Source organism: Melozone crissalis, unplaced genomic scaffold (genome assembly GCF_028551555.1).
Source record: "Melozone crissalis strain CALT ecotype California unplaced genomic scaffold, PUWL_Pcris_2 ptg000013l_1, whole genome shotgun sequence".
NCBI classification, from domain to species: Eukaryota; Metazoa; Chordata; class Aves; order Passeriformes; family Passerellidae; genus Melozone; species Melozone crissalis.
Genome location: NW_026535791.1, coordinates 7756872 through 7778162, shown reverse-complemented (window position 1 = coordinate 7778162; position 21291 = coordinate 7756872). Strand labels below are relative to the sequence as shown.

The 21291-nt window shown below is 37.7% G+C and overlaps 1 protein-coding gene across 4 annotated transcripts in view; it reads left to right on the top strand.

Annotated features, from left to right (window-relative positions):
* The first annotated feature begins 608 nt into the window (after positions 1 to 608).
* LOC128934151 (NEDD4-binding protein 2-like 2) overlaps positions 609 to 21291 on the top strand; it is a 41225-nt gene continuing 20542 nt past the window's right edge. For 2 of the 4 annotated variants that reach the window (XM_054271554.1, XM_054271557.1), the window contains exons 1-7: positions 609 to 680; positions 1875 to 1958; positions 3079 to 4508; positions 11526 to 11650; positions 12064 to 12152; positions 12507 to 12583; positions 15874 to 16017. In XM_054271554.1, the coding sequence (XP_054127529.1) occupies positions 1956 to 1958; positions 3079 to 4508; positions 11526 to 11650; positions 12064 to 12152; positions 12507 to 12583; positions 15874 to 16017 (1868 nt within the window). In that variant the 5' untranslated portion in view covers positions 609 to 680; positions 1875 to 1955. Of the gene's footprint in view, positions 681 to 1874; positions 1963 to 3078; positions 4509 to 11525; positions 11651 to 12063; positions 12153 to 12506; positions 12584 to 15873; positions 17166 to 21291 lie in introns of those variants that run through there. The other 2 variants (XM_054271556.1, XM_054271558.1) reach the window with 2 other exon arrangements.

The following is a 21291-nucleotide window of genomic DNA, read 5'->3' as shown; positions in this document are numbered from 1 at the left end:
TCTTCCTCTGAATCCTAACAGGGCCTTCGAGGTGGGAAGAAGTTCGTTTCTTCTGATAAGAGGGCAATAAATTCTTTTTCTCTGAAAGATTTAGGTGTCCTGTGGCTGCTATCTCGCTGCAAGTCCTTTCTTTAAAAAAAGTATCCTACATAGGGTAGTTTCCATTTTAACAATTTTCATAACCTAAAACTATATTTAACACACTACTTAAGAGAATTAACACAGCATAACTTTCTTACACAACACATATAATACTCATTTTAATATTTGCGAAAAGCCAATCATAAAACACGCATTTTTCACACATGCAGGAGGGAAAGTTGCAAATCCACGTTAAGTACAACACACGTGTAAGAAACTTGGGCGGCTTTCACACTAGGGACAGTCCCACCGGACCGCTGCTCACGTTCCGTGACAGAGCAGGATGCCCCCTAAAGCAGAGGTCCCCACAGGCTGAGCAGAGCGGCCGCCCCGCAGGAAGGCGAAGCCGGACAAATCCCAAATCCCAGCCCCGGGCTGGCACCGGGCTCTTCCCGCCGGGCACAGCGCGCGTCGTGCCGGGAGGCTCCGCCCCTCGCGGCGCCACGCGCAGGGTGAGGGGGCAGCGGGAGGCGGCGCCATTTTGGGCGTGGGGGGTCGGAGGCGCTGCCTCTGCAGCCGCCGGGAGCCGCGGCCCTGAGGTTCGTGCCCTCCCCAGCGTGTGGCTGCTGCTCGGCCAAGCCGCTTCTCCTCCGCCGCCAGCGCTGCTACCACCGACCTGTGCCACCAGCGGGCGGGGAAGGGGCGGTATGGGGATGGCGGTGTGAGCGCGCAGGAGCCGGCGGCTGCTGAGATTGTGTGACGTGGGCCCGGCGCTGAGGGAAGTGTTTGTGTGTGGGGGAGAGGAGTGGGCTTTGCACCGTGGGGAAAGGAGGGGCGGGGCGGCTGATCAGTTCCCTGAGCCGTGAGGCCGGTGGCCGTGCCTCCGCCTCGGACACGCCGCTGCCAGCCCGGTGTGGGTGGGAGCAGCGCCTGCTGCCCCGGCTGCGGTGCCGTGTGAGGGCGCTGGGCTGCGCGCCCCGTCACCGCCGTGCCACCGTGCAAAGAGAGCCAGCCAGTCCATCTCTCTGTAGGTTCTGCCAGATAGGCCTGATTTTTCCTTTTGGGAAAGGTGTTATGCGGGTTGAGTTCAAGGCCGTGAGGTAGTTAGTTGATTGCATCTTCTGGATGTTTCACAAGTCAGTTAAAGTGGTAAATAAGTCTGGCATCCCTGTGTGCCGGCTCAGGTTCAGTGCTTACAACCAGTTCTTTACAGAAATGATACAGACCCGGACTTGCCCCGTTCAGGAGGTGAGAGTGTCAGAGAGACTGCATTTTCCTTGAGCATACTTGCTCTGTCCCCGCCAAGGACACAGGCAGATATGCTTTGGAGTGCAGCTTCACTGTCTCCAAGGTTAGCGAGGGACAGTCTGTTAGAGATTAGCAAGAAAGAATATTCCTATGTGGGACAGTCACAGAGCAGCATTTTCTGTCAGTGGAGATCTTGTCATACAGCAAATGTTCACAGGTTTACTATTTTAATTCCCCATCGTGAAATGGGGTCTGCTTAAACATCATCCCAGAAGATGAGGACATAGAAGCTAATAAAGTTACTTTTTCACCCCTGTACTGTGGAGGAAGCAGGACATTTTTTTTCTAGATGGGGATGGACTCAGTGAATAGTAGTAATGCCACACTTGCTTTCTAACAGACAAAAATGAAGTGTGAAGAAGCTGGGGGCATGCGTACAACACATAAATCTTGAGAGGAGGAGAGACCATGGTACCAATTCTGAGGAAGAGAGAGAGTTGCATGGCCATGTTTCTTCCCCTTCTAACAGTAATGCTTTCTTTCAGGTACTAAAGTCAAGTGCGGACAGTAACATCTCCTTGGTTTAGCCAGTTTGAGATGAGAATGGCAGGTTTCTCTTCCTTTGGATGGTAGGTGAGAAAGTGCCTAGAGTAACACCTTTTCTTGTGAGTTTTCTAAGTGAACATGTTGGGATAATGGCTACTTACAAATCTTCCCATAATACTACCTACAGATCCTTTTCAGATAAAGGAGAAAATTACTTTCATCTCCAGGATGAATGGCATGTGGCACTTTGTTAATATTTAGTCATGGAAAGTTGAAATGTTTCAGAAAACACTGGAATAAACCTTCCAGTAGGAGAAATGTGTTCTTTTGTGTTTGAAACTGCATTTATTTGGTGGGGAAGAGTTTGCTCTTTATTGCATACTGTGTAGTCTTCAAAATCCAAGAAATTCAGACTAATAGATGGATAATGACATGGCACAGTGGTTAGTGCCATCTTGCTTTGTAACAGCTTGTCTCTGAACCTGTCTAGAACTTAGTGCTTTCGTTCTTAGAATGTAATCTGTTTGGGACAGGGATTTTTATGTGTGTGTTTAATTTTAGAAGACATGCAAGCAAATGCTCTTGGTCCCTAACAAAAGTCCTTAGCAGTTCCAAAACCAGGACCATAACAACAGATTGCAGCTTTGATTTTAGGTCTTACTTGACTTGTTGTAAATTGCAAATGCCGCCCAGAACCTGTTTGATTGATTACCTAAATGAGTTAGTGGACTTTGGTTCATGTCACAGAAAGCAATCCTCATGGTTGAAGTGTTTGCATTTTGTTGGTGTGTTAGTAGTGATCTCAGTTTGTGCGTTGGAAATTGGCATATCCTTGTCTTTAAAAGAGATTTCAAACACTTGGCAAAATAACAGCTAGTAGAGAATAGTAGTAACATAGGTCAGAGATTGCTGATGTAATTATTTTTTCAGACAGTCACATTTTAAAAGCATGATTTGTAAATTATTTAAGGCTCATCATCAAATGTGACTGCTCGACTGATACAGCACTAACGTTTTTTACTAGAGATGAGCAATAAGTAATGTAGGAGTCTACTTTAAACCATACTTGGGGTAGGTGATGTGTGTTTTTCTTCTGGGTGAATCCATGGACAGTGTGATGGCATAGGCCTGAGTAACTTCAGCTTTTTTGTACTTTCCTTTAAAAATGTGCATGCTGATAATGTATTCATTCTTTTTTCTAAGATGCTTCATGCTGAAAATACAGCAAGGCTCTTGGAGTGTCAGGACGAAATCGGAATTGAGCCGTATCCTAAAAGAATGAAGTCAACAGAAGGGGCTTGTGAGAAACTCCCTGATGATGATAACAAAGGTACTCAGAAGAAGGTGGATGTTGAGAGAAAATCAAATGGTTGGATACCTACGTGTGCCTTAGACAACCAAGGGCAACATGAAATGCAGAAGCAAGAGAAAATACCTTCTGGTGCCTTGGGATCCTTGAATGAAATTCTCCCTGAAAATAATCCAGTACTTAGTCAGCCAGTTGATTTAGAAACTGAGCAGAATATAAATCCTCCTTTTACATCAATGAATTACTCTAAAGTTGAAGAAGAGAAGGACCCTTTTATTACAAATAATGGTGGTGAAGATAATACTGAAAAAAGCAGTGCATCATTCTCAATAAATAGAAATCAATCAGATGAAGACTTCTTCACAAGCAAAGATTTTATAGGACCTATTTACAAGCCTGCCAAAAGTAACAAGCTGGACAAATCTGGCAATTGCAATGAATGTAGGAACACTGGAGGAGATGAGAATGAATTGTGTGAAAACAGATGTAAAAGAAAGGAGGCAAAGAAGATGCAAGCTGTTTCTGCCACTGTACCAGAAATAGATGATCAGCTGGATCAGTTCTATAAAGAAATTCACCTGCTGGAAAATGAAAATTTAGATACTAATGTTCAGGAAAAAGAAACTGAAATTTCTGAGGAACAACACTCTCCATTTAACTCCAGTCAGAGCTCACAAGAAAATTATCAACCTGTCATTTTGGGCAGTCCACGCCCATTTTATGAGAATGGACAGTGTTCTTTGGGGGAACAGAATAGTCAGAAAACAAGCCATGAGCAGCAGTTAGTTGTGGAAACAGGTGGCTGGAAAACTGAAAATACCTTTAATGGCCAAGTAGATACTTGGAACTGCTCAGTGCCTGAATTCAGACCTGCTTGGCAGACTAGAGCATCCTTCAACAAACCTCAGGGACCTTTTCCTCCTAGATTCAGCCATCAATCCCATTTTCAGATATTTGATCCTCCACCTCGAATCCCAAATGTTCCCCCTCCTCAGAATGGGAGATTTCCTTACGGAAGTTACCATGGAAATACTGATACCAGCAGTCATGGTCCATTGCTTGATCAAAATACCAGCTATTCTGGTCATGCTGACATCCATAATACTCAGGTCTTCAGGAATGGGAATAATGATCAGAGTGGACTCCAAAGTAATGGTTTCTGTGAAACCAGAGAAGAGCGTTGGAATGATCCAAAAGCTGACAGTACAGGAGGAATGCACAACTTTTCTTCATTGCAGTTATCTGAAGAAAAATTCAGTTCTTCACAGAAATTGCTTCTAATCTTAAGAGGCCTACCAGGTTCAGGGAAAACCACACTTTCTCGGTAAGTGCAGACTTAAAGCTTGAGAAGTTCATTCAAGTAAAATTTTTTAAGAATTTCAAATATATCTGTAAGCACTAAGGAAACATTTTAAATTAGACTCTTAAAATGCAGCGGTTTAAAGCTGTCATTTGTACTTAAAGAGTGCAAGTGGCCGTAAATATTAAAAAGATTTACTTGGGGCTTTTGTCTGCCTCAGAGTTTTGATGACCAGGAGCTCCTCTGTGTTAAATTTAAAATGTTGAGCATCCATTAAATTGCATAGTCTTTTATTCTGAAATTTTCGTACTAGTATGTGGTAGTCTGCTGCTTTGTTTTAATTCTTAAATTTAAAAAAACCTCCCATCAAGTCTAACAATGTCAATTTGACTGAACCAGAAGTCCTTTTTCATGCCCATGTAAAAATTTTCAAAGGCCATTAGAAGAATGCTGCTGCCCTGAAAATACCTGGTTTTGATGAATTGAAGAAACTGAGCATTATCTCGTTCCATTTTTTCATAGTATGGTCTGTCAATTACTCTTCCTTGTTTGTGAACAACGCACAATAAAAACATTATTTTTTCTTCCAAATATACTTGTTGAAGTCTGACAAGGTTAAAAACAGGTAATATCTCCAACTTGGATTTTCCCTTTGTGGTTTTTTGGCCTATTTTAAAAAGCACAGAAAGTGGACAGAGCTTAGATGGTACCTGTATTAAGTGAAAGTAAGTTTGTCTTGTATATATAAAAAAAGAAGTTTTTGAGTCAGTATTTACTGATTGAGTTTCATCCAGAAACTACATCACAGGATGTCTTCTGTAGTTATCATCTGTTGTATGTGAGGAGTCTGTGGAATAGACTCAGTCATCATGTTCTTATTTGTTTTTTTTAATATAAAGGAGTAACATTCTATTTAACATTCTATTAGTGGATTTTTCCTGGTATTTAGGAGACCTATTACAACTAGAAATCTCTAATAGGTATTTTTTGGCATATTTCAGTTGTTTTTGCGATAATTTTTTTATAGTTACTGATTGCTGTATTTTGCAAGCCTGCATTTTTGGAGCTGCATGTCCCCATTTGGTATTACTGCAGTAATTCCTTTAATATGTGAAGGCAATATAAAACATTTTAAAAATAACCCTGTGGAAAAAATGCTGCCTCATTCAGTTTAGAGATTGGATAAAACTTAATATGAAGATACAAAATATATTTGTTTTCCGTGTTTGGTGTGCTAAATTGTCTCTAAATCTTTCTCCCAATATATGACTCATATAATCTGAAAAATTTTAAATATCTTCAGGTTTTTAAGAACACTTATCTGTGCTTTTTTTCATCTCTCATTAGTGAGATCAGTTACTAATTTTGTTTAGCAGATGGGAAAATGGGCACTATGAGATCAAGGTTAAGAATAGTTACCAAAAGTGAGTGCAGAATTTGAACAGCATGGGGCTTGCTTTTCAGTGTCTTCAGTTACATGCAGTTTCATATGTTTAATGCTTGCTTACAGTTGTTAATTCCCATGAAATCATGGGTCTTGGATATCCTTGGGAAAGAAACATCCCAGAATTAATGGGTGCCGATGGGGAAAATACCTTTCTTATTAGTTAAGTTATAATAAACATGTTTTGAACATGTTTTTCTGTGTAACATCATAGAGTTCTGCAAGGTAGCCTAGGACAGCAATGATGTTATATCTGATGCCATATTAGTACCCACAGATATCTTTGCAGATATTTGCATTTTTGGCTGCTGCAGACAAACCTTTACTATTTGTGCCAGTAAAATAATTGTGAAGGAAAAGCAGAAAACTGGCATTGTCTGTGTGGATCAGCACTAGAGGGGAATGAGGTGTATCTTGTGGGTTTCCCAAGGTGGAAATGACAGCAGAGCCAGTAGCGAGACCTTGGAATATCAAATTTCTATGAGTAAGGGTTTTTAAGTACAGGCACTTCTCTTCCTGCTCACAAACTTGACTTGTGTCTGTCCCGAATCTTCCACTGAAGTTTATTTTTGGTTTTGACTCTTCCATTCCAACTAAACAGTTGGAATTTGGGCATGTTTTTTGGAAGGGAGTGGTGGGTGTGAACTAGTTCATTGTTCTGCTTGGAGGAGGTCTGTCACCATCACTGGATCAGGTCAGGTATGTCTTTGTCAGGCCTGAGCTTAAAAACGCCTCAGAGATTTCTGTGGTCTCACCAAACTTCTCTAGTGCAGTACAAACCACCTAAATAAGGAAGTTGTTCCTAATCTCCTGAATGATGTTCTGAAGACATAACTTGCATGTCCTGTGTAATAACATGTGTTGTTATGGGGTAGAATGTGGCTCATGTTCTTTGCAGCTTCCCCTCTGATAAGGGAGAGGTTTATTCACTGTAATAGGTTGACATCAGACCTTTTACTGTCTCCAGTGCCAGACTAAACAAGCCCAGCTGCTATTAACTTCTCCTTAGATGATGTATGCCTGTAGCCATCTTGGTAGCCATCTGTTCAACCCTCCCATGTTTTTCAGCATGTCTTTTGAGTTGGGAAGTCCCACACTGGATACAGGGTTTCAGAATTGCCCACACAAGAACCAGGTGAAGTGTGAGTGATCTCTTCTCAGGTGATCTACTGGTCATGCTTCCTCTGCTAAAGCTCAGGTTGTGATTTGCCCCACCTTGGATGAGGGTACACCATTCACTCATCTCATTTGATGTCCACTGTAATCTTCAGACTATTTCAACAGAGCTGCTCAACCACTCACTTCCCTGCCTGTGCTGAGGCTTAGCTTTCATCATTTGTAGAACTTTACTCTTTCTCTGTTGAGCTTCCTGATGTTTTGCTTAGCTCAGTTCCCAGGTTTTTCTGTGGCCTTCTGGATAGGCGCCTCACTGTTCAGCGCAGTGTTGAGCATCACTGCTAATCTGGTGTCATCTGTAAGTTCTCTGCCTCATCATCCAGGGTTATGATGAAGATACTGAAAAAGTGATCTTACTCTATCCTTTGTTGTTCTCTGCTTGTTACTGGCTGGGAGATGATGTTGGAAGCTTTGATAATTTCTGAGTATGCTGCATTCATCACTCAGTCCTCATTGACAAATGCACTTGTTTCATCAGAGTGCGTTCTGGTCAGTAAAGAACGGCTTGTCTGTTGCAAACCCCACACAGGCTCTTCTTGGTTATCCTAATTTGCTTAACATGTTTGGAAATAGATTCTGAGGATGCACTCCATTGTTTCCAGGACAGAGCTTGGGTGAGCTTGAGCAGCCATTAGTTCTTTGGGTCGTTGTCTTTACTTGCCTTAAATATGAGCACATCAGCCATTTCTGGCTCATTGGGGAGCTCCCCTCATCTCATGGATTTATTTCCTGTGTCCACCTGATTTAGACAATCCCAGCCACTGAGCCTCATACGAAATCTGTTTCTTAACTATCCATTAACTTTCCATTTTTGTATTCCTGTTCATATCCAGTCACGGCTTTTGGTCTGTGCTCACTAATTCCATGTCTGCTTCTAAACAGTAAGCTGATTTCTTCGGTTCCATCTCCAGTCTTCCTCCCGTTTATTCCCAGATTCATTTTCTCCCTGTTTCAGTCAGTGGTATTATTTCCCTCCCAACTTCATTATGCCAGTGTCTTCCCTCTGCTTCACTCTGCCTTGGCCCTGTTTCCTAGCTCTATTGCCAGACCAAGTTGCTTGTTCCAGTGTTTATACCCCTATGCTTCCCATGTCGTCCTATTTTAGGCCAATTTTGTTCCTTTTGTTGTCATTTGAGAGATGGGAGACATGTGTTCTTATAATGCAGTATTGGTCCTGAATCAGCTTCCTGCCACTGCCAGATTGCTCTGTTCAGGATTGGGTTTGCCAGGAGGATCATGAGTTCTTTTAACTACTATTCGCTATGCGCATGACATTTTGAAGTTGTGTACCTTGGGCAGATTTACAGAAAGGTCTTGCAGGGCAAACAAATGCATGTACTTTGTCAGATTTCACTTCTTCAATCCAAAGCTTCTCAGAGAAAAGCTTGGAATAACAAAATACTTTTGTTTAAAAAATAAATGCTTTATTTTTTCCTTGGTTTTGGAAGAGATTGAGCGTTTAGTTAAAAATGTTGGAAAGCATTTTGGCTGGACAGATTACCCAGCAGTGATAGCTTTATCCCAAGTAACCAAAGTCTGCTACAATTAGAAGTAGATGATAGTGTGATCTTACAGTCCTGGTAAAAGTGATAGGAAAAGAGACTTGTATTTTTAAAGTATTTTGCTACCGAAGTTGGCAGCAGTTGCAATTTGCCTTTTCTCCATAAATACTTAAGCATTAATGTGAATGAAAGAGAGCTTAATGAAATTGGAAGAACACATATTGGTGTCATTTAAGAAGTCTGTTTTTAGTTAAATCCAGTAACATATAAAGACAGTTCTCTTTCTCTGGGGCCATTTTTCCTCAGAGGGAAATCTTCTGAAGGGAAGAGTTAGAGTTAATGCTTATAGCTGGATGTAGAAGCAGTGGTGTGCTGTTGTTTCTAATTATATATTTATTTTAACAGTGTTATAAACAGTGCTTTTAGAGGAGCATTTACACAGCTCAGTAATGCTGCATATTTTGAAGCTATATTTAGTTATTGCCTACTTTTTTCCTCATCCACAATATAGTAGCTATTTTAAATAGGTGAATTATTTATCTTTTTATTATAAAATCATTTATCAAAGTAGGCTAACCAGGATACATATTCGGGGACTGTTCTAAAAGGATTTGTGTGTGTGCATGCATTGGAAAAAATGTGTATTGGTTTGCTGAGTAGTTAATATTTTGGTTTCAACATCAGATTTTTGTATGTCAGGATAATAGCTTCTATTAGATCAGGTAGTATTTGTGGGAAAAGTAGGTGAGCTGCTTTAATTTCAGTGTCCTACTGCGTTCAAAGGGGGTGTTTGCTTGGAGGGAAGGTTTAGGGTGAAAAGGATGTATTCCAGCAGTTGAATAATATGCTACTCATTTCAAGCATGTGCACATACTGACTAACCTGGAATTTGACTCTCAGTGGAAATACATTTATCTTTTTTTCTTTTTTCATCTCTTAAAGGTGGAGTATTATCTCTGTGGGTTTAGATAGTAGTGATGCTTTCTTTCTGTAGATATGATTTTTGTTCTTTCTGTTCTCTAGTTCATGGGACTGGGAAAAATTTTACTTCCAAGTACATGTTAGAGGTAAATGAATTATGCCATGTGATGTCAACCAGTAGTTTTCTGCTTTGAATTTTAGAAGTTTAAATACTGCAAATACAGTTTACTATATTAAATCTGTTTTTTCAGTTATATTGGTCCATTAACAGTTGTGGTGTGTTCTGAACTTCAAGGGATACTAACAAACTCTTTCAAGAATACACTTTGTTGATGGGTTTGCAAGATTTCGGAACCCTTGTCACTATAATTCTTTATTGCTACTAATGATGTGTGGAAGATATATGTGTGGAAGAATTCAATTCAGTGAGTTATTCTCAAGAACATGAACAAATGGAGTCAGTTCTTAGAAATAAAAATGAAAATCAATGTCTCATTAAGGCTGATTTGTCAGTTCATATATTCCTATAGATACCTTGTGCTCAGGCCCCTAGGAACTGTAGAGGTGTGTCCATCTAGTCAGCCAATAGAAGAATCCCAGATGTTATTTGCTATCTGTTTTATTAAGGCAGATGGTTCTTTAGGATATGTGTGTATACTTTCAGCACACAAGGAGCAAGTGTGGAAGACATATCCAGTTTTTCTTGCATTATTAATTGGCAAATGTAGCATACTGTAAATAAGAGAATTGAGCCATGTGTGAAATCACAGCCAAGTAACTTAATGAATATAAAATTGTTAAATATTTTATACAAGAGAAGAAGAGGGATAAAAAAATTGCTGCTGTGTGTGGTGTATGATTTACTGGTGCCATTTGATCTATTTAGAACAAAAATAGATGATTAATCCTCCTGCACTCTTATAAACCAGTGTAATACACACCCTATTGAAAGATCTAGGCTCTAACAAAACCTATAATTTATATAAATATAAATTGATAATATTTATAACAAAACCAATTATTTATCAGTGTTCAAATAAAGCAGCTGAACTTTAAGTGTATCATGCTCTGCTTTCTCGAATACCTTTGCTATTTGTCCTGAAGCAACCATAACGGGCCTGTTGTTGGTGACAGGTGGCAAAACACAGCAAATTCCTTGTGTAGGAATTACATTCAAGTGGCTCTTCCTGGAGATATATATGGGAAAGCTTGGTAACTGAGAACTAGCATATCTTTGTTTCCCTAAGTTATTTGGGATCTGGCCAATTCTTTTTTGTTCCTGCCACCTCAGCAGTAGTGCAGTCCCACGTACTGCCAGTGCAGTTTGGCTTTTGTAGCCTGTGAGTATGTTGCCTATTTCTGAGCTGGAATAGTTGCCTAAATTTCCATAGATTTCTGAGTGTTGCAGTGGACTCTACATGCTCTGTGGCACTAATGGGCTTGTTCTGTTTTCAGATTTAAATATACCATAGAATTAAAAAGAGACAAGGAGTCTCTTAAAGTCCAATCTACACCTATTCTGTAGGCTGGACTTTAAACAGAATTGTACTGTTGTCTCAGTTATATGAGGTTTTCCTTTAAATGCCAATTGCCAGGGACTTTCTGAAACTAGGTTTACATTTTGCAGAACGGGGAGTTCTCATGATCAGATTGCTTTCTAGACATATTTCCAAGTGAGGATTGAGATGGAAAATGTTAGCAAGTATATTTAATTATCATGAGGTACTTATTGCAGTATAGCCGTAAAATTAGATGAATGCAAACATCTCTTGGGAGTGGAGAAGAAGCAATAAACGCAGAAATAGTAGAGAGAGGAAATATTGCTTTGATTTGGATTTGAATTGTTGGTAATATATATGGGTGTGCTTTTTATAAATCTGTCTGAAGTTTGCAAGAAGTTCAGAAATAGGTCACAGTTCAATCTATTTTAGTTATATATTTTTTAATGTGTTTATCTATAAATTAAAAGTGAGTATGTTTTTGTGTTTCCTTTCCCAGCGTTCTGCTTGGTCGGAGTTGTGACGGCGTTGTGCTCAGCACTGATGATTATTTTCGCCAGCAGTACGGATACACCTACAATGCTGCTCAGCTTGGTGATGCCCATGAGTGGAACCGCAGGAGAGGTTGGAATGAACAAAAGGCATCCCATTAAGCTGTGTTGTGTAGAGGAAACAGAAGTGTAACATAACATCTATGAGTATTAGGAGTCTATATGAAAAGGAGTATATATATTTTAGCAAAGCATATATAGAAGTATTTCAAGTGCTTTTATACTTTAATTCATGTATGTATATATATACATTAAATTTTGAACTTCTACAAGGTTCAGAGTTAAAAATAGATAACCTTGTTTCTTTGGGCATGAGGCTTTTGTTTCTGCTTCTTTTGATTCCTGCCTGTACCTTGTATTCTTTCTCTCAGAACAGAGTGTTTCAGTCAGAGTAGATTGGTGAAAGAAAATCTGGGGTAGTTTTTTTTTGTTGTTGTTTGTTTGAGTTACATGTGGTTTATTAACTTGCACAATTTTTCATTTCAGCAAAGCAAGCAATGGAGCAGGGAAAATCTCCAGTTATAATAGACAACACTAATACTCAAGCCTGGGAAATGAAGCCTTATGTGGAAGTGGTAGGTTTTGTTGCATGATTGTCACCAACTTAGACTCAGACTTACCCTGGCTGCATGGGATAAGTTGATACATTTTGTCCAGAAACATTTTTTTATTCAAGTTTTTAAAAAGAGAGACTGCTTATTGATAATGATTAGTAATTGGTGTGGCAATGGTTTAGATCAGTTCAAGAATTGACTTGATTTAATTTGCTTAGCCTGAAATGAAAGCTAAGACAGGCTGGGTGTAAGTGAAATTCAGCAAGTTCCACAGCAGAGTATGCTGCTGCATCTGTTTATTATATTTGCCTTTTATTTTTTTCTTGTTTTATGTGATCATGATACATATCACACATATTTCTTTGCTTGCTGCAGGCTCTAGAAAAAGGATACAGAGTGGAATTCCATGAGCCAGATACTTGGTGGAAGTTTGATCCTGATGAACTAGAAAAGTAAGGTTTTTCTTACACAAATCATGGTACTTTATATATATAGAGAGATAGATAGACAGATAAATAGGAATGCATAAACATATGTGCAGTACATTATATCTTATTAAAAATATTTTCTCAAGTTCCTTACCAGTAATGAAATGTATTTTATTTAAATAGGCATTTTGAGGTATGCATTTACATGGAAGTTTTATGGATAAATAAGTAAACCAGCTCTATCTAGTTGGCCCAAAATGTCAGTATTATAATGTTGTTGGACATGTGTAGATGTGACTTAGAGTACTGCTGAACATGGGTCGTTGAACTTCTGGGTTCTGAGAGTGCTTGGGAAGCTGCTTATTCTTCTTGGTTAATGTCCTTTTTGTCTCAGATATATCTGCTTTAGGAATCTATGAGGTATCAAACCAGCTCAAGGATATTTCTTTGTTTGAAAAGTAGTGTAATATTTTCACAGTTGATGACAGAGTTCTCTCACTGATTTTTGTTTTATATACATCCAGCTGACTTTGCCTCTAGTTGTTTCAGCTTTGTAAAGTAGCCCCTACAGTGCACGAAATACATGTATTTATATATATGCATATATCTAATGCTTGCATTACTGACTTGGACTCTGTTTGGTTTATAAATGTTCTAAAGTACTCTAATATCTCTCTCTGTAGAATGATAGTAAGTTTTTCTAGTTTGGCATGCAGCACAGCCAAGTTAGGAATCTTAGTAATCAGGCACTTAAGATTTCCATTACACAAAATAGACTAATTTTCCAGGAAAATTCATGTTTCCAGATGATCTTAACAAGCAACAGGATAAACTGTTGTGTTGTTACTGTTGAATTTTATTGTTCAATTATTAATTGTAGGAGTAAAGTTGATATCTTTCCCAGAGCAAAACCCTTGAACTGTGAAATGCTGTTACTAGTTTTTAGAAGATTCCTAGAAATATTTTAGCAGTTCTAGTTGCTTTAAATATTTAAACGGAGACCCATTGCCTGGAAACTTTATTTTTTGTGAATTTAATAAAGGTGGTGATGTAAGTTTTCATTTTGTTCCTTAGTTACTTTGGGAGAGGGCTCCTCAGTTTTGTTTCATCAGCAAACTTGCTGAGGGTGCAGTGCTAAAGGGTAGTATGGAAGCATTTATTAGTGGCAGAACTTTTATCAATAGGTTTTTTAGCTTTTATCAAAAGATTCTATGTTCCTCCATGCAAAACAGTCCTCCTTCCCTATCTGTTAGGAGCCTTTGCTGGTATGTCTGCTTTGGTTCAGATAGATGACTTTATGCTCTCTCAGCATAGCGAAGCTGCCAAAGAATGAGTGAAGACATGTCTGAGAAGGAGATACCAGTATTAAATGACACTATACAGCAGATTGATTTCCTTTTTTAAATCGGTTTCTATGCTTGATGCAATTCTGCTGCTGGTGATTTTATTATCCTGCCTTATTCTGCAAGGAGAAGTACTTCGTCTTTTATGAAGTGATTATGCACAAGTCCTTTCAATTGTGGATGTGTGTGCACTTTATGTCCAGTGCACTTGAGCTGTAATTTTTTTCTAGGAGTACTACAATAGTAAAATATTGAATATTGAGAGGAAAATATTGAATAACTTTCTGCTTCCACCATTTGGCATTAAATGACTTAGACTTGCTCTTCTCATTTTTTGTCTGTCACAAATGTCAACTGCTTTATAAAATCCACATATTTCTAGAGGGTTAACTTTTTTCTCTGTCATTACCCTTGTTCATATTTGTGAATAAAATCAAATCTGCTAAGACTCACCAAGTGATTAGTTCAACATGCAGCTGCTCCTGGACTGCTTTAGCACAATGTAGAAATTAAAAGCATTTAAACAATGAGCCACATGCAATGATCACTCCAGCTTCTGGTGTTGTCTCAGGGAAGAGTGTGAGGGAAATGCTCTGCTTAAGCATTTTCTTCACAGAAAGCAAGCTGATAAAATGCACCTTTAAGGAGCCAATGTAATTTTGAATAGTTCTGCCATCACCAGTTCTGCTTCCATTCTGAATGTGAAATTAATGTGCTACCTGCCGTGTGCTTTGAGCTCTTGTCAACTTGATACTTACTTCTTTGTTATAATAATACTCCTCAAGTCTTGAGGGGACTAGTGGTGAGGAATCAGTCTTCTAAAATATTTCTGTATGGAATATTGTCTTTCCAGTGTAGCCTGTTTGTTCCCACTGTTGATTTCTCCTCTGTAGAACTGATGAAGTTGTTAAGGCCCATATCTCTTCTGTCCCTAGGAGAAAGTCCAAAGATGCAGAAATATATTCATTCTCTGTTGGTTTGTTGGGGACATAATTTAGCTTGGACATTATTTCTTGGCAAGAAGAAGTATTGGGTTATGATAAATGCTTGTTTATGCTATCACAACCTTTTGTTTCTGTTTTATGTCTCTTCTTTTAGATTCATTTCCATTACAATTCTATCAATTCTCTGACATTTAGTTTGTGCATGAGGCTTGTGGTTTTCTTCTGGCAGAGACTGAAATTCTCTGCTATCATGGATTTTAAGGTTCTATTCCATAAATACCAAGGAGATTTTATGTATATGTTTGTGTATATATATATATATATATGCTCTCATATAATGTGCTCAGGTTCTTAATAGACCAAGTTCTCCCTGAAAGTAGCTGGTTACTGAGCACTGCAAGAGTGGGACAGCACCTTTGATACCTTTTCCCTTACATGTGTTTCACTACATTTCTGAATTCACAAGTGCGAGTTACAACTAGTAGATTAAAGTGTTCTGAGTGTATTTTTCTGGTTCAGAACTAAAGTCGCTTCTTCTTCTGTAGAGGTTTCCTGATGAGAAAATATTCTGTCATTAAGTCTTGCAACAGTGTAGCTGCATATTTTATGCTAGTTTGAACATTTCTTTCATAAGGAGCAGTCTGTGCTATTATTAATCTCTACTCATTAAAATCTGTACGTGTAAATCCTACATGTAAAATCTGATGAATAAATAGTAAAATCCTTGTAGGGTAATTCAGGTGCATAGTTATAGTGAATAACATCATATTTGTGTATGGAGAGGAACAACTGTATTGTTTACTCATAATATGCAGCTGTGAATTGTTAAAATAAACCTTAATGCAAGTTGAATACCTTGAGAATGAGGATATAATATAATGAAAACAAGAAGAAAAATTGAGAATTTAGAGGGTTTTTTCTTAGAGACTGTACATACAATTTTACACATATATATATATTTACTTAGGTATAACTATAAATAGCTATAAACATACCAGATAATTTATTGAAATTTTTGTTTTTGTAGGAGAAATAAGCATGGAGTCACTTGTGAGAAGATTGCTCAGATGTTGGAACGATATGAATATCAAATATCCATCCCTATTGTCATGAATTCGGTGGTACCTCCCCATAAAAACACTCAAAGACCACCTCTGCAGAGAAGACATAGGTGGGGAGAAAATACAGACTCATGGAGTTCTTTCAATATTTCCAGTAGCCACTAACACAGTTGCAGTCAATTAATAAGAATCTGTTATTTGCCCTTTTAAAACACATCATCACTTCCAATAAAGTAGTGATTTTCTGTGTTTTAAATAGGCCTATTTCAAGACCCATTTTCTTCTGGAGGTTGTTCTTTTTAATGGACTTGCATGTAAATAAAATTGTACATTTAATGTTTTTTAAAACTATTAAAGTTGTAAGACCTTGGATTTTAGTAAAATATTTAATATAGTATGGCATATAGCAGTCTTTCTTCGGAAATCTAAGACAATGATGTCATATATTAGATAACTGTTGAGCAGTTTTTTTAAAGAAGGGGTCATATTAAGGATCTTTTTTAAAAGAGAAGTAAAGCTCAAAAAGAAGAGTTTATTTATGTAGTAATCGATTTTAATTATAGTTATTTAGTGTTCTTACCTTTTTGGAGACTTTTTTGAAAGCAGTTATGCTCCGGATTGTCCTTTAGTTCTATTTGGCATGTATTGCCAATTGGCAAAATTTTGGCATGTGTTTTTGACTTCCGTTAAGAGGTTTAAATTTTTTGTTGTCGTTTTCTTGGGGTTTTTCCCTTTCTTTTTTGGTCTCAGAAGTTCATGTGGCAGCTGAAGCAACCTTCTGCCAGTACAGTATTCACCAGTCATAAACTGTGCAACCTAAATTATTTTTTTATTTATTCTCGTCAGTAGTATATAAACTCATGATGTTGGCACACCACCAACTTGTTTTGTGCTGACTGAAAAAACCGTAAATTTTATCACTAAACCACTGAAATTTCACAGCTGTGTCTTTCTAAGTCAGTTTCTTTCATTTGTGATAAAAATGAAGTTTTAAAAAATTAGGCTGTCAATTCCCAGTCCACAGTTAGGATGAATCAATTCAATATAAATAGTGGATATAATTCTGTAAAACCATCTTGTATTCCTAATTTTGGCATAGCCAACGTCATCTGTTTAGCACATAACAAAGAATGAGCCAGCATGGAGACTGACTAATTTACTGCTCTTTTTCTCTTTAAAAAATTATGAATTTGTAAGTGTTGACTTTGCCTTTTTTCTAACAGCTTGCTGTATTAATAAAATATATTTGCGTTCAGTATTGTTGAAGTAGTTCAATGCAGCAGTTTATATTTTCAGGCTCATAGGATTTTGTACAGATGAACATTATTGCTGCCCTGCTAGCTGAAATAACCTAACTATTCTTGACTTCCTTATACACTGAATGACCAAACATTGATTAGGAAATTTTGTCAAGAGCATGAGTATGTAACAAAAAGAATTTAGATGGTTATCTACTACTCATTTTGTGTCACAGTATCAGAATTTTGAAAATTGCAAAGCCAGCATAATTTTTTAAATTGTAGACAATTTTTCAATAGGCCCTAAAAATTACTTCATCAATAAAGTCTGAATACCATGAGAGCTGAAAATCAAGCTATATAATGAGGTATCTTTCTGTGGTTTTCTACACCTATTGTGCAAATTTATGTTTTAATTATTTGAACCAGAATTTAAAATATCACTAACACCTGCATTGTTAATATATTAAATTATGTGTTTGTGTGGCAAAGAGATTCCCCAACTATATTAATAATCTTCCTTTATTGTCTGTTATTCATATCAAGTATTTACTGTATTTTAGTTTTCATTGTTATATTTTTCCATGTCTCAAAAGAATCATGGATATCATTGTAAATGCTCATTAATACTTCAATTATGCCAAAGTTTTTATATTTAAACATGAAAGCACATTTCAAGTGTGAGGAAGATAAAAAGGTTTTAGACTCATTTACTCATGCTATAACACGATAAAATTTATTGAGGCTTATGTAATATTCACACAGTGCTAAGGCATGGCAAAAAAGCGCTGATTATTGAAGATTGAAATGGGGTTGTTTAGCAGTGTTTATTTGAATAGGTACTAATTTGTACTGCTCTAAGATGGTGCAGCTTTTCTTGTGATGCCTCTTTAATTATCAGTGCATGGGAGTGTTTTTGCTGTGCAAAGCATGCTGATCAATTGGCCTGCAGTTTGAAAAGGACACTTAATGAAGGGAAGCTTTGCAATTTGTGTATCGAACATTTGTAAATTGGTTCATCTGTACAGCTGTATTCTAAGGTAAGTACAGTGACATGGTAGATGAAAACCCACTGGAATTACTGTCTGTGTAACACTTCTGTTTCATGGTATAATCATATTTCATGAGGATATGACAGTCACAGGTCATAGACGTATCTCAAAAGTTGATTTTACACTATAGTATTTATAGGTAAAAAATTATGTGAAATACATGTTACAGATACTGAATTTCTCATGCCCTCAAAACCAAGGAAAAGTTATTTGGTCAAACGTGCAAGAAATATAAGAACTTGCTGCTTAGCTAGACAGGGAATCTGAAAATTCTTACTGTCTGTACTTTCTGTACAGTACTTCTGTTGATGATGATATTGTAACTAGAATGAAGGTTTCCCATTGTTCACTTTTTAAATAAATTGCTAGTTCATCATATTTCATGAAATACTAATGTCAGATTGGTTTTTGTTTTTAAATTTAACTAATGCATACAGCCATAATATTATAAGTAAAAATCCTGAGTTTTTCCTGCATACTTGAAACTAGTGGGATGTTTGGTAAGTAAATTTAAGAGTTAACTTTTCAAAGCATGAAATTTAAATAAAAATTAATTTGTAGAACATACATAAATTGGTTCATTCTCAAGGCATCAATTTAGCAGACCACTTAGCATCAGCTGTATAGGAAAAAGTGCTTTTAGTTTTACTGCTTCATCTAAGCTGCTGTTTCCTGGTTTATTGGTTTATATCCTGAATTACCAAAAGTTTTCATCAGCATTCTTTGGGCGATGTAGTTTTCTTATTTTAATTTCGTATAGTTAAGAAAAAAATTACCACCCCAAGACCAAACCCTGAAAAACCTGTGTGCTAGTGTTGGGTGGGATAAAGTTAGTTGTTTTCAGAATAGCTGATCTGGGACTGTGTTTTCGATTTGCCTGGAAACAGTATTGATAACGCAGAGGTGTTTTTGCTGCTGCTGAGCAGTGTTTACACAGCATCAAGGCCTTTCTGCTCCTCTCAGAGTTGGGAGGGGATAAAGCTGGGACAGCTGACCAAAGGGAGATCCCAGACCTTGTGGCATCACACCTGGTATATAAAGCTGGAGGAAGAAGGAGTGAGGGGGTTTGGAATGGTGGTGGTTGTCTTCTGAAGTAAGAGTTCCATGTGATGGAGCCTGGCTTTCCTGGGAGATGGCTGAACACCTGCCTGCCTGTGGGAAGTGGTGAATGAATTCCTTGTTTTGTTTTGCTTTGCTTGCATGTGCAGCTCTTGCTTTACCTGTTAAACTGTCTTTATCTCAAACCATGAGTTTTCCCACTTTTACCCTTCTGATCCTCTTCTTCATTCCATCAGAAGAGAGTTGAATGAGGGACTGTGTGGGGCTGAGGTGATGCTGGGGATAAACTATGACAACCTGGTGTAACACTGCTAATTTTTTGAGATGTCATGTTAAATTATCTCCTGTGAGGTATCCTGTCTTCTGTTCTTGTAGCCATACCCTCTTGAGGTTCAATTTAGTTTGCCATGATGCATAATTTTTTAAGCTTTTTGTGTTTAAGAAGAAGGCCAAGATTTTATCTGACATCTGTCTCTTGAAACCTTTTGCAGAGACGGTTGTTTCTCTGCTAATAGATCACTGAAACCAAGGCTTTCTCTAGCTAAAACCCATAACATTTATATTTATTGTTTGTGTGTCTTTCCTGTTGTAATTTAAACTGTTGGTGTTTTCCTCTTTTAGCTGGAGAGTAAGTTTCATTCTCGGTGAATTAGAAGAATTCTCACATTCATGTGTGGCATGTAGTTTTAACTGCTGCTTTCTCCTAGCAATCATGTTCTCTGGAGGAAATGTTTTTGCTCAGTGCTGGTACATCATGGAGATGAGGTGACTAGGTATATGTTGAGACTTCAAAAGAGCAGACACATGTATTACAATTCCCTGTAAAAAGCATTAAAAAGACAGTGTTGAAATGAAATTGAAAGTTAGCCCTCATTTTAAGTGATCTGATGTTTAATGTGGATCAGATGTAGAAATATTTCTCTTTGGGATTTCTAGATTGATGCTTGTCTCATTTTAATGTTTGTGTTCTTGTCCTTTTGAAATAAAAGCAAGAGCAGAGAATAAAGCTCTATTAATATCCTAGGTGAAAATCTTGTACATCAATAAATTTGTTGTGAGGTTATTTTTCTTTTTATAGGCTAATTGGTTGAAATTAGCTTCAAACCTGCTTATTTTGAGATCACAGAAAAAAAGTGTGAAAACATAATTGGTCTTATTTTTTTAAAAAAGGTAACAGTTTATCAAGGTCTAATCATCTCAAATTTGTCTTAATTTATTACTGTAGTAATGGAGAAACTGCAAATGGTGGGTTTTGGTTGAGGTATGCTGTCAGTGTAATTCTAGATCAAGGATAATAAAAGCATTGAAGTATTTTGTCTGGAATTGGTCTTTGCAGTTTCCTTTTAGCTGATAGTGCTGCCGCTTCATTTCTCTGGTAGGCAGGCAGTCCTTGACCATGTCATGTGTACCTTACTGATTCATAGTGTTCTTGCAGCAATATCATGTTATGCCAAGCCAGAATATATCCATGAAAACCCAAAACAAAACAATCAGTTGTACTTGCAGTCTTTTTAATGATGTTAAATTTTTTGTTTTGTTTATCTATTCTAAACTACTGATTTTTAAAAAGGCTGAATTCTCTTGGGTCATATTGTTTAACCTCTTTCTAAATTGCCAACGGACTAAGAAGTGCTGCTTTAGTTTACTGAGCAAGCATTTGCTTATTTCTAAGGGATGTATTGTATCATGTATAAATCAGTCTTAGTCACAGGCCCATAATTCTGTGTGGCTGTTGTATTATTCATGATACTTTTAGGGGTTTTTTTTTCCTTTATTCATTACCTTTAGGTCTGGGTAGCCTGTATTATAGGTTATAATAGTCTATGAGAAATTACTGAACAGCTTATCCCACATCTTGCTCTTAACCATTAATAGTTTCTGAAGGCTCATGGACCTGGCTTAGGAGTGGATGGACTGTATTACTTTCCCCCATTTGGCATTTCTCCTGATAGCCTGCCAGATGGATACAGTGTTTTTCAGGGACTTTGACAATACAAGAATAGACATGGAATAGTCTGCCCGAAGCAGGTCAGGT